Source organism: Bos indicus x Bos taurus, chromosome 13 (genome assembly GCF_003369695.1).
Source record: "Bos indicus x Bos taurus breed Angus x Brahman F1 hybrid chromosome 13, Bos_hybrid_MaternalHap_v2.0, whole genome shotgun sequence".
NCBI lineage: Eukaryota > Metazoa > Chordata > Mammalia > Artiodactyla > Bovidae > Bos > Bos indicus x Bos taurus.
In genome coordinates this window covers 41228519-41241466 of record NC_040088.1, presented here as the reverse complement: position 1 = coordinate 41241466, position 12948 = coordinate 41228519, and the positions used below count along the sequence as shown (strand labels likewise).

At 49.0% G+C, this 12948-nt stretch overlaps 1 protein-coding gene across 1 annotated transcript; it reads left to right on the top strand.

Moving 5' to 3' along the window:
* The first annotated feature begins 2868 nt into the window (after positions 1-2868).
* Positions 2869-11171, top strand: LOC113902822 (cystatin-8-like). The gene is made up of 4 exons (XM_027558189.1): positions 2869-3087; positions 3253-3613; positions 7414-7527; positions 11020-11171. The coding sequence occupies exons 2-4, from the start codon at positions 3374-3376 to the stop codon at positions 11101-11103; spliced, it is 438 nt and encodes a 145-aa protein (XP_027413990.1). The 5' UTR covers positions 2869-3087; positions 3253-3373; the 3' UTR covers positions 11104-11171.
* Positions 11172-12948: the final 1777 nt, after the last annotated feature.

The window sequence follows — 12948 nt, the reverse complement described above, 5'->3', positions numbered from 1 at the left end:
ATATGTAATTATATTTCTGTTTATATATTTATTATAATTATATATTTATATTATATAATATATAAATATAATATAATTATATAATATATAGTATATAATTAATTCATCTATAATGTAGAACACTTGAAACATTATAAAGAAAAATTAGAAATGAGTGCTTTTCCACCAAAGCAAAAGCATTGCTCATCAACTCCTCAAATAGTCACACATTCTCCATGCCTGGCCTGGCTCGGGTGGAGATGTTTTGGGTGGCAGGAAGGATTCCCTGCTCTTAGAAAGTCCATTTTGTTTCTCATGGGGAAAGACGGGCCATCAAGATACTCACGGGTAACTAACTGTAGGTTATGATGGATGACATGGAAGAACAAAGAGGGTGGTGACAACAGGAGCCTGGAGAGGCACATGAGACTTGGGGGGAGTCTGTATGGAGATTGGCAGGGGGATAAGCTGGGATGAGGGGCTAGTGGAGGTGAGGGAGGGACCCCCGGACCCCGAGAGGAGGCTGTGCCCTGTGGGGCAGGCGAGGCACTGGCCTGGGCTCAGTGTGATGGGAGGGCCTCCCAGGGCCAGGCGTGAAGAGGCGGCACCCGCAGCTGAAGGGTGATCAAGACTCTCCTACAAGGTTAATAACAAGATTCTCTGCTTTTTCCTAACAACACACTTTTTATTTATGAACAAGTGAATCATATTTAGTGTTCTGCATCTTGTGTACAACTTTTTCAATAAGCATTTTCCAGCACTGTTGACAATTCTTTAAATACAATTTTTTTTTTTGTTTTATTGCATTTTGCTTTATTGCCTGTGCAGATACTATGCCTTTTTTTAAATTTTATTTTATTTTTAAACTTTACAATATTGTATTAGTTTTGCCAAATATCAATTATTAAGTCACCATAACAGAGAGTGAAAAAGTTGGCTTAAAACTCAGTATTCAGAAAACTAAGATCATGGCATCCGATCTCATCACTTCATGGCAAATAGATGGGGAAACAATGGAAACAATGACAGACTTTATTTTGAGGGGCTCCAAAATCACTGCAGATGGTGACTGCAGCCATGAAATTAAAAGACGCTTGCTTCTTGGAAGAAAAGCTATGACCAACCTAGACAGCATATTAAAAAGCAGAGACATTACTTTGCCAACAAAGTTCCATCTAGTCAAAGCTATGGTTTTTCCAGTAGTCATGTATGTGAGAGTTGGACTAAAAAGAAAGCTGAGCACTGAAGAACTGATGCTTTTGAACTGTGGTGTTGGAGAAGACTCTTGAGAGTCCCTTGGACTGCAAGGGGATTCAACCAGTCCATCCTAAAGAAAATCAGTGTTGAATATTCATTGGAAGAACTGATGCTGAAGCTGAAACTCCAATACTTTGGCCACCTAATGCAAAGAACTGATTCATTTGAAAAGACCCTGATGCTGGGAAAGATTGAGGGCAGGAGGAAAAGGGGACAACAGAGGATGAGATGGTAGGTTGGCATCACCGACTCGATGCACATGAATTTGAGTAAGCTCCAGAAGTTGGTGAAGGACAGGGAAGCGTGGGATGCTGCAGTCCATGGGGCTGCAGAGTCAGACACGACTGAGCGACTGAACTGAACTGAACTTCTAAGGTCATAGGAAACACAGAAGCCAGATGGAGAATAAGAATCAATTGGCCCACACACTTTGTACAGTACACACTCACACATGCACGCACATCACATGCTCACACAGTTGGTGAAGGACAGGGAAGCCTGGCATGCTGCAATCCATGGGGTCACAGAGTTGGACATGACTGAGAGACTGCACTGAACTGAAGAGGCTCCTTTTATTCAAATCATAATGCATTTGTATCCCTGGTGGCTCAGATGGTAAAGAATCTGCCTGCAATGAAGGAGACCTGAGTTCGGTCCCTATGTTGGGAAGATCCCCTGGAGAAAGAAATGGCAACCCATTCCAGTATTCTTGCCTGGAGAATCCTATGGACAGAGGAGCCTCTTGGGCTACAGTTCATGGGCTCAAAAAGTTGGACACAACTGAGCAACTAACACACGTATTTACTAAAGGTAGGAAACTCTTAAAATACCCCTGGTGCTTTTAATATGTAGCAAAATTTAAAAATCATGAATGCATTAGAGCTGACCTCAGAACAACACTGGCTTAAAGTAGGTAGGTACACTTCTAAATGGATATTTTTTTTAATGCATATGTGGACTGTAAACAAATTTCAACAATAGGCTATTAGTAGTTAAGTTTTGGGGGAATCAGATGGTCTATGTGGATTTTTGACTGTACTGGGGGTAGGTGCCCCTCACCCCTGCATTGCTCAAGAGTCAACTGTACCAATAGGTGACCAGCAATAGGCCATTCCCTGGTGACTCAGCTGGTAAAGAATCCGCCTGCAATGTGGGAGACCTGGGTCCAATCCCTGGGTTGGGAAAACCCCCTGGAGAAGATAATGGCTACCCATTCCAGTATTCTGGCCTGGAGAATTCCATGGACCTGTATAGTTCATGGGTTTGCAAAGAGTCGGACATGACTGAGTACCTTTCACTTTCTTTCACTAAATTTAAATTCATGTAATGCTTTGCATTGATTCTCTCTCTGGTCTTTTATTATGCAGAAATACTTGCATAATTTCGCGAAGATATTGGAAAGGGCCCAGCAGAAGGGGTCAGAGGCCAGATGCTTAGGAAGCTGAGGTCATAGTGTGCTCGGCCTTCCACTCCAAGGGCAGAAGCAGGAGGGTCTCGCGTGCCATGTGAACCACCGGGACCAGGGACCAGGGGCCAGCAGGGGCGAGGCGCCCTCTGAGACAGGGTCACAGGTGTGGGATTACATCACAAAGTGGGACTGCCCTCTGAGGCACGGAGGTCGCAGGTGACCACAGACCAGGGAGCAGGAGCAAGAAAGCCCCAGACTAGGGCGTTGATGCAGCTGAGAGTGCTGGGTTCATAGGAGAACTCTGGGCTGGAACTAGGTCAGAGCGCAACCCCCCAAGACGGGGAGCCGGCCGGAAAGGGAGCCAGAGTAGGAAACCTCGGGCCGCCACACCCTTCACAGCCACCTCTTACAAGCCAGAGACACAGAAACAGGAGGCACACGGGGTAGGTGTGGACCTGGGGCTCTAAGTGAGCTCCCTGGAGGAGTCACCCAAGAGGAGCAGGGCAGCAGGCAGGTGGGGATTCTGACCTGGCTTCTCATGGGTGGGGCTCCTTGGAAGACGGGGATAGTCCCACCAGCTGACCCTGATGCTTTTGTCTTGATCCAAGCTGATTCTTTCTGGGTAAGATCTCTGGAAACTGGCGTGCCAGCAGCGGCCACCCCACACCACTCACAGCTCCTTCCCTGGGAGGACAGAGACGTTCACCTGTGTCCCCAAAAGAAGGGACCATGACCAGACTCTGGGGGACCTACCAGCTCCTGCTTGCCCTCCTGGTGGCCCTGGTGGCCCTGGGGGGCAACACGCTTGTACACAAGGACACGGACAAGGTCTTGTGGGAATTAAAGAATGTCAGCAGCTCAAGCGGCAACGTGAAGCAGTGCCTGTGGTTCGCCATGCAGGAGTACAACAAGGATAGCGAGGACAAATTATTCTTCCAGGTGGTCAAGGTGTTGCGGGTGCAGATGCAGGTAAGGGTGCTTCCTCCCAGTTTGCATACTTGCTCCTGCTTGCCCCTGGCAGCACAGACCGAAGCCAGAATGAGAGGGAGGGTGCGTGAGCAGCACTGGAACCCAGTGGTGCTGAGCCCCACAGCCAGCTCCCTTTCTTAAGTGCCATGATGGCTGTCCTAGGGGCCCCAACCTATGAACTCGGTTACACCCCAAATGGCAAATCACACATCTGTGATCCATGTTTGCTAAGGTTGGGAGACAACTGAGCACCATGAATATGTTTACAATAATGCTACCCTGAGTGACATTCAATCTCCCCATATCCCGTGGAATGTGGGTTGACATGGAATAGGGAGGCTCATAAAGTGCCTCCTCCCAGATCCCTTCATGCTCTCAGTCCTACATCTTTTTAGCGACAGTGGTTCTGTCCATGGAATCCCTCCCTACAGGGCCTCAGGTGACCCAGTGCTGGGAGTCATCAATCACCTGATATCCATGTGGGGGATGCTCCATCCTCACCTGCCAAGTCCAAGAAGAGGTCCTTGGTGTTGGAATTCTGCAGACTTCTAGCCTCAGTCGGGTGTTTGGGGTGTGTTTGGGGTGTAAGTGCACAGGAGATTTGCAAGGATGTGTTGCAAAGACATTCAGCAGACAGGCCAGGTGTTGGACTCCAGGCTTTCTTGTGGCAGGAGCGGGGCCAGTCTACACGTGACCCTGTCTCCAGGAACACGTGCGCCATCAGCCCAGTGTCCCCAACACGTGATGCTGGCGACTGCACGCTCCATCAGGGGCACCGCCATCACCCTTCACAGTAAAGGCTCCTGGGTCCTCTGACTTCCGCACAGGAAGCAAAGCCCTTCACGGTTTTCTCCTTTGGGACCCAAGTAGCTTGGGCAACAAGCAGTACCAGATGCTGTAGATGAGGCTGAGATGGAAACAAATGATTACAGCCTTTAGGAAGCCAGGGGACCAGTTAGAAGACAAACTGCAAGCCTTCCCTGGCTGTCCAGTGGTTAAGACTGAGTTTCCCTGCTTTAAGGAGCATAGGTTCGATCTCTGGTTGGGGAACTAGGACCCCACATGCTGCATAATGTGAACAAAAATAAATTAATTAATTAAGTAAAGAGCTGTCTTTCACTGGAAATCAGGTTCTACTCTCAGCCAAGACATGTTGATCAAAGAGAGAGTTAGTGGCTCATTCATTTCTGACTCTCTGTGACCCCGCGGACTCTAGACCTCCAGGCTCCTCTGACCATGGGATTCTCCAGGCAAGAATACTGGAATGGGTTGCCATTTCCTCCTCGAGGGGATCATCCTGACCCAGGGATTAAACCCAGGTTTCCTGCATTACAGGCAGACTCTTTACTATCTGAGCCATCAGGGAAGCCAAAGACAATGAAAAAAATTTAAAAAAAAACAAAACCCTGAGCCAAGCTGGAGAGGTGGGATGCCGCCTATGGCACGTTGCTTGTGGGGCTTCCTTAGAGAGTTGGTGAATCTCCTTCCTGCACCAGCCACACCCTCACCAATTAAGTGAGGGTCTCTGGGTGGGACCTGGGTCCCTTGCATAGTCATGACTGAGACCTGCCTCCCCAAGGAAAGATGAAGGTGATGCCCGAGGGCAGATGGGCTACAGGGAGAGGAGGCTGGTAGGTGGTGGTTTTTTGGGGGTTTCTCAGTAGCAGCTTCTAGGACTAGTATTTCAGTGAAGTGGTTTATTTGAGAGGCCATCCAGGAAGCACCTGGTGGTCAGAGGGGATTTAGGGGGGGCAGGGAAGTGGCCAGTGCAGGGGAGTCACTGAGCACGTTGACTGTTGAGGGCATCTGGACTCCGTGTCCCTTGAGCCTCAAGGAGATGGTGCAACACCTGTGCAGGATTGGGCCGCCTGCAGGAGGGGAGCTGAGTTCCTCTCCCACCAGCTCTCGCCTGTCACTGGCTGGGAGCTGCTCCCAGGGCCCTTGGCTCCATCTGGCAGCAGGGAGCCCCGGGAAGCAGCAGAGTAGGTGGGTGCCTGGGCCCCCATCAACAGTCTCTGCTACAGGAGGTCAGCAGGGAGAGTTTAGGGGTGCAGGAGCGGGGAAGGAGTTTGACTCCTAGCCCTAAGGAACCGGTGTGAGCGGCCAGATGGGTGGGCTGTGACCAGGCCAGGCCGGGCCTCCCAGACTGTGGGCGAGATGTTCAGGCTGTCTTAGGAAGACTGAAAGCCAGAGGGGCATCAGGTCAGGGAGTTCTTGGGATCCCCGTGACCAGATGTGGTCTTTCAATCTGCCATTCTGGTTTTCTCACCTCCGGAAAGGGTCGCCACTTTCCTGGAATCAGGTCGTCCTCTGCCTTCCTGTGGCCGGAGGAGCCGAGGCCAGGACCGCAGCGGGAGAGCGTGTTCCACGTCCGATGCTTCTGTCTCAGTCCTGGGTTGGCCGCCAGCTGGCCAACCAGCTTCTCCCACGACAGCCCAGTCTCCCTGTTAGTTCTCTGGAACAAAACTAAGACGTCACTTGTTGTTGTTCAGTCGCTAAGTCACATCTGATTCTTTGCGACCCCGTGGACTGCAGCATACCAGGCTTCCCTGTCCTCCACTATCACCCAGAATTTACTCAAACTCATGTCCACTGAGTCGGTGGTGCCATCCAACCATCTCATCCTCTGTCATCCCCTTCTTCTCCCACCTTCAATCTTTCCCAGCATCAGGGTCTTTTCCAATGACTCTGCTCTTTGCATCAGGTAGCCAAAGTATTGGAGTTTCAGCTTCAGTATCAGTCTTTCCAATAAATATTCAGGGTTGATTTCCTTTAGGATGGACTGGTAGGATCTCCTTGCTTAAGGCTGGAGAGGCAGTGTGGGAAAGCCTGGTATCGAAGGTTGAATCCAGGGGAACCTGGACCCAAGCTGCAGATACACTCCTGTCTCTTGCTGTCTTCTTCCTCTTTGCTTTATTTTGCTTCCCCTGGCCATCAGAATCACCTGGAGGCTTGTTCAGACACTGACTGTGCATACCCCACCCCCTCAGCAGTTTCTGACTCAGTGGTTCAAAACCTGCATTTCCATCCACTTCCCTGGTGATGCTAATGCTGTTGATCCGGGGACCCCATCTACAAAGGTCTGGGACACCACTGTGGAAGGACTGCCCTTATCTATTCCTGCTCTGACTCTAAGAGCTGATGGGAGAAGTATTTTTTGCATGGCAGGCTTGGCCATCTCTAAACCCTGCCGTAATCTTTTAAAACCAGATGGGAGCAGATTTATTAATAAATCTACATACAGCAGCCTTCACCTCACTCAATCATTCATGAATTCTGTCAACCACTCCTGTTCTGCTTCCTAAACACTCAGAGAACAGGAAGACAAGCCTGGCTACACGGGGCCCTGGGGTGGGGCTAGGGGTCTTAGGTGGAGGAGCCTCAATGGGCAGGGGATCTCAGGTGACAAAATCTGAAGGGTGTGTGTGTGTGTGTGTGTGTGTGTATGGGAAGGGGCTCAAGGAGGGGATCCCATGTGGCTGAGGGTCCTGTTCCCAAGAGGCCCAAGTGAACGGGTAACACCCTGGGCGCAGAAGCCGGTTGTTCTTAAGTAGAACGTCTTGCCTTCAGAAAGGCCCCACACTGGATGGAGCCTCTGCCCCAGAGAATCCGGCTCCAGGTAGGGGTATCCTTGTGTGGTGGCTCCACAGGCCATCTCCTAAAGATATGTTTGGAGGAGGGAGGAGGAGGAGATAAGGAGAGGGAATAAAAGGAAGAGCAGTTTTTTCAGGGTTTGTTAAAAACATTAAAAAATAGAAGAAGGCTTTTTTGAACAAAATTGCATGACTGCTAATCAACAGGTCACAGATCGTCTGGAATACTTTATTGACGCTGAAATCTCCCGCACCAACTGCAGAAAGCTTCCAAACAGTAACGAGAATTGCGTGGTTAAGAACACCTCCAAACTGGAAAAGGTAGGGGACACACCAACTGTCTGCAGCAGTCTTGGCTGCTCTGAGCCCCAGGCAGAACTCGCGGTACCCAGAGCTTGTCTTTGAGTGGTCGGCGCCTCTCCCAGGGCGGAGCCCCAAAGTGGTCAGTCCTGAGGCCCTTGTAGCAGACAGTGCGGGACAGCAGACGTGGAGGAAACCTCGGCCTAGGGACAGGGTGCTGTCAAGATCACTCTCAGTACAAGCACTCCATTCCTCTGGGTTCCTGGTGCAGGGAAACTTGCTCACACACATTCACTGGGTCGACCCTCTTGGACCTGGAGGTACCACTCTGCTGTGGCCTGACCCGAGGTTGCCCATCCTTGTGAAAGCACAAAGGGAAGTCCATTCATTCACTCAACTGCTCATCAAAGCTTACCTGGCCCCAGGTGCTATGCTGGGTGCTGGAGATTAAGCAGTGACCAGGTCAGGAGTGTCCCCAGCCTCCCAGGCTCAGCCATGGGAAGAGCCCCAGGCTCGAAGCAGAGGGCTGACATGGCCTGGGGGCTTTTGGCCTCAAGCCTGTATTTCTGACTCGGGGTGGGAGTATCCGGGGTAGACCTGAGGGCTTCCTCTGATTTCCCCCCGGGCTCTGTGCAGGTGGAGGTGGGCCCCTTCCTTCACGCCCATGTTCCTTCACATGAGACATGTCAGAATCACCTGGCGGCCTTGACACATGAGGATGACAGGGTTCCCCCTGCAGAATCAGACTCAGTAGGTCTGGAGAGGAATCTAAGAACTGGCCTTGCTAATGAGCTCCTGCAGTGGGGGTCCTGGGACCATGCTCAGAACTGCTCTGGCATGCAGTCACGGTGGGAAACACAAAGGTCCGTTGACCAGAACCTAAAACTTCCTCTGTGGGCTTGCTGTGAACAAATCCATCACTTCCAGCAGAGCAGAGGCTCCTCAGGACAAACATTCAAGCAGGGAGCATGCGGGATACCATCTGATCTTCTATTTTAGTTTTATCTTTTCCTGGTAGTAGAAATATCGTGGGCTGAAGTTTATATTTTCTACTGGGTGCCTTGAGCATAAAGGAGAGTTGTTACTTTTTACCTGTTTGTAGAAAATATTAAAGAATTAATATTAAGATTAATTAGGAAACTTGTCTCCAGGAAGCTCTTTTATTCTTTGTCAAGTTTCCATGGCCCATCTCGGTTTTAGAGCACACATTTTTAAGTACACATTTATCGATGAACAAACCTTTGTTCCTTTCTTTCCAAGTGTTTGGAATAATGCTGAAGAGGAGTCATGCTGGGTGGTGTCTCATTCCTGGAGGATTTAATGGGATTCTTTTCAGTATTTATACCTTATTAGTAAATACTATATCAGGTGTTGATTTCCAAAGTTCTTCCAACTCCCTCTTTACCAAGAGTTATTTTTTTTAATTAAGGATGTTTTCTTCTATTAATTATTCTTTCAACATCTACCAAGTATATTGAATAATTTTTCTTCTTTGACCCATTACTAAAATAAATTCAAATAATAGATCCCCTAGTATTGAGTCATCCTTATGTGTCTGGAATAGGAAGTACGTGTCTTTTTTCGGTTGTTCTGTAACTGAGTGTCATGGTTAATTCATCTGCACTGAGAGTGGTGTCAGGCGCACAGGTCAGGGTGTGCAGACTTTCTGGGTGAAGCCGCATCTTTGGCAGGGTTTCTGGACAACTGGACTTGGACATGCCAGCGGGGGACCGTCCTTGTTCCTCTGACCCGATCAGCTTTGTGGAACTTGCTATAGACACACATCTGGCATCCTCCTCTCCTTTATGGCAAATTTCTAGTTCTGTCTGATTGCAAGGGTGCAATTCCTGAAGGTCACTCCGTGGATGTACTTGTGCATGTGGGTGGCTAGTCTCAGGTCACTGCTTTGTTGTTGACAGGACAGCCTCTTTTTCTTGTCACCTCCCTTTGTGGGAGCCATCCTGCCGGGTCCAGGCTGGAAAGAAGCAGTGGCATGGGTGGGGTCTTCCCTCCTCTCTGAGAATATAGAGGGCTTAGTGAAGTGAAGTCACTCAGTCGTGTCCGATTCTTTGTGACCCATGGAATGTAGTCTACCATGGCTCCTCTGTCCATGGGATTTTCCAGGCAAGAGTACTGAAGTGGGTTGCCATTTCCTTCCTCAGGGGATCTTCCCGACCCAGGGATTGAACCCGGGTCTCCCACGTTGCAGGCAGACACTTTACTGTCTGAGCCACCAGGGAAGCCTGGTGGCTTAGTGTGCCACTTTTTGTTTATGAATTTTGCTTTTCTATATATCAATATTAAGTACACTCAAACTCCCCAGAGAATGACTTTGAGTGTGGGGTACACACACACATACACACGCGCGCGCACACACACACACACACACACACAGATTCCATGGCTTCATCCCAAATCTACTGAATCAGAATGTCCAGGTACAAACACTGTACACACTTCATGTCAAGGGAACGCTGAAGAGCACTGCACGAGGGCCAGCAATTGTTCACTATGCTGCCTTTAATTTGCTGACTTTTTAAAGGATATTACATTTCATTTTACTAGGTAAGTCTGGGTTACAGTTTATTTCTTGGTTGTGTTTTGGCTTCAGGGTTTCTCAGGTCTGGTGTAACAAGAACAGGGGCTTTTCAACTTTTTTCTGCAATTAGATCAGTTTAAAAACCAAAAGAGCTTTGGATTCCCAAGGTTTGACATAATTTGCCCATAAAATCATCTTGACTTGGTATCTTGTGGGTTTGTGGGGACGGAGACCCCATAATCCTCCTTTGTATGTGTCAGAATTCAGCCAAAACCTAACGTCCTTCTCTCTGACACTGTTTGCCCCTCACTTCTAAAATGCCCCTGTGTTTCCAGTCAGTTATCAAAGACGGCTATTGCTGTTTTTCTAGGATGTCTACCTGCCCGTCCATCTGCCTAAGCCTCTTTCCACCCATTCATCCATCTATTACCCACACATAAAAGTTTTCATTTGTCATTTCAATGACATTTTTAAAGGGAGAAGAGGGAGGTTTGGAATAAAATTTATGTTAGGTCCTAGAATTCTCCACATTGCTCTTATCTGATGTATTTGTTGTCAGAGCAAAAGGCATTATTTGATTATTAAGATGACACATATTAGTTTATACCTGGCATAGAACTACAGTATTTATATTATAGAAAATAATATTTTATTTTATAAAAATAAAATCAAATTTATGTCTGATCTCCCACCAAAAATACGATGATTAGTATTTGCTGTCTATCCATGGATGGGATGGGGACAAACACTCCTTCATGTAACTTCTGGTGGCTACAAGGGTCTGCAGCCTCCAGCCAGCAAATTCTGCAGGGTGTTGCTTGACAGGTGACGACCCATCTTCTGGCCTGTTCCTATGCTGGCACCTAGCCCCAACGCTGGCACCTAGCTCCTGCGCTGGCACCCGGTAACAGAACTGCTTTTTCTCTCGCACTTGGCACACTGCTGACTTTTGCTGTGGTGGTGGTCTTTTTCAGAGACAAATGTGCACCTTCTGTGTGGGCGCACTCCCATGGCATGGCTATTTCACTGTGATGAAGAAGCAGTGTGTGGACATCTAGAGGCTCTGGCACCCCGCCACCACCCCTCGCTTTGTGAAGAAGTGATGGCCTGTGAGCCGTTACCAACATGTTTTCCACATGTGTCCCTGCTTGCTGTTCTACTTTCTAGTTTCTTACTATGTGGTAATGACAGGTGGGCAAGACCCATGCCTCCTTCCTGGCCTCACAGGAGGCCACTTGCCTTTGGCTGACATGATGGCATGCCACTAGGAATAAGGAACGTTTGTCCCTCAGCACAAAGGGTGGAGTGAGGGCTGATTCCATTTTCCACCGCACACTTGGGAAGGAATCGCTTTTTGACTGGATAACACCCCTCACACACACACAGACGTACACACACAGAGGGCTGAATACAGTGGGTGCTAACTCACAGGTTCCTTCTGGGAGCCTCATCTGGCGTCAGACTCCTCCCTCCCTGGGTCCTGAGTGGATGGGCCCCCAGGGGGCTGGGAAACCCCCTGGCAGAAGCGTCAGCCCTCCCCTGCGGGGACTCTGAGAATTGGGAGAATTTATTCTTCATTATATGTAAATGTCAACAGTGGTCACCGATAGAGAGAGATGAGGGCAATAAAGCTTCAGGGGAAGCTGAAGTACACATGTGTCTGGGGGTGCACGTGTGTGCACAAGTGTGCACGAGTGTGCATATGTGTGCAGGTTATACTATGTATGCAGTTGGGTATGCAGTTGTGTATGTGCAAAGTGACAGAGAGGACGTAGGGGTCTGTGAAAGAAGTACAGGGATGATCAGTTCAGTTTAGTTCGGTCACTCAGTCGTGTCCGACTCTCTGCGACCCCATGAATCACAGCACGCCAGGCCTCCCTGTCCAACACCAACTCCCGGAGTTCACCGAGACTCACGTCCATTGAGTCAGTGATGCCATCCAGCCATCTCATCCTCTGTCGTCCCCTTCTCCTCCTGCCCCCAATCCCTCCCAGCATCAGGGTCTTTTCCAATGAGTCAACTCTTCGCATCAGGTGGCCAAAGTACTGGAGTTTCAGCTTTAGCATCATTCCTTCCAAAGAAATCCCAGGGCTGATCTCCTTTAGAATGGACTGGTTGATAGTAGGAGATAAAACTCCCTCAAAGAAAGCAGTCATTAAAAATAAGTGTGGCTGGGCTTCGCTGGTGGCTCAGTGATACAGAGTCCACCTGCCAATGCAGGAGACACAGGTTTGATCCCTGACCTGGGAAGATCCCACCTGCCATGGAGCAACTAAGCTTATGCACCACAGCTACTGAGCCTGCACTCCTGAGCCCAGGAGCTACAACTACCGAGTCCATGTGATGCAACTACTGAGGCCTGCACACCCCAGCGCCCGTGCTCCACCGTAAGAGAAGTCATCACCGTGCGAAGGCCGTGCGCAGCAGCTAGAAAGTAGCCCTGGCTTGCCTCAGCTAGAGAAAAGCCTGTGCAGCAATGAAGACCCAGCCCAGTGATAAATAAATAACTAGGTGTGTCTGTGGGAAGATTCTCTGATGGATACAGTTTTAGCGCAGAAGCAGGAGGATTCTCTGATGGATACAGTTTTTAGTTTTGCAGGGTGAAAATCTTGTGGAGATCAGGGGCACAACAGCCTGAATATACTCAGTGCTACTAAATGTCTGTTTGAAAATGGTTAAGACAGGAGGTTATATATAGATATATTTGCCACAATTAAAATCTTTTTAAGTAACTAGCCTGTTTTAAAGGTGGCGTTGGATACAATTCGGGATGACAACTGTGTTCCCAAAGGTCAGGGTTTCTCCTCAGGGTCTGGTGGATGATGGGGAAGCAGCGTTGCTGCCCCGATAGAAGGCCACGAGACCCCAGAGCCATTGCTTTCATCTCTGGTTCTTCTGAACTG

Coding starts and splice junctions, on each gene's coding strand:
- LOC113902822 (XM_027558189.1), top strand. CDS start 3,374: ATGACCAGACTCTGGGGGACCTACCAGCTCCTGCTTGCCCTCCTGGTG. Junction 3,614..7,413: donor TGTTGCGGGTGCAGATGCAG/GTAAGGGTGCTT, acceptor GCTAATCAACAG/GTCACAGATCGTCTGGAATA. Junction 7,528..11,019: donor ACACCTCCAAACTGGAAAAG/GTAGGGGACACA, acceptor GGTCTTTTTCAG/AGACAAATGTGCACCTTCTG.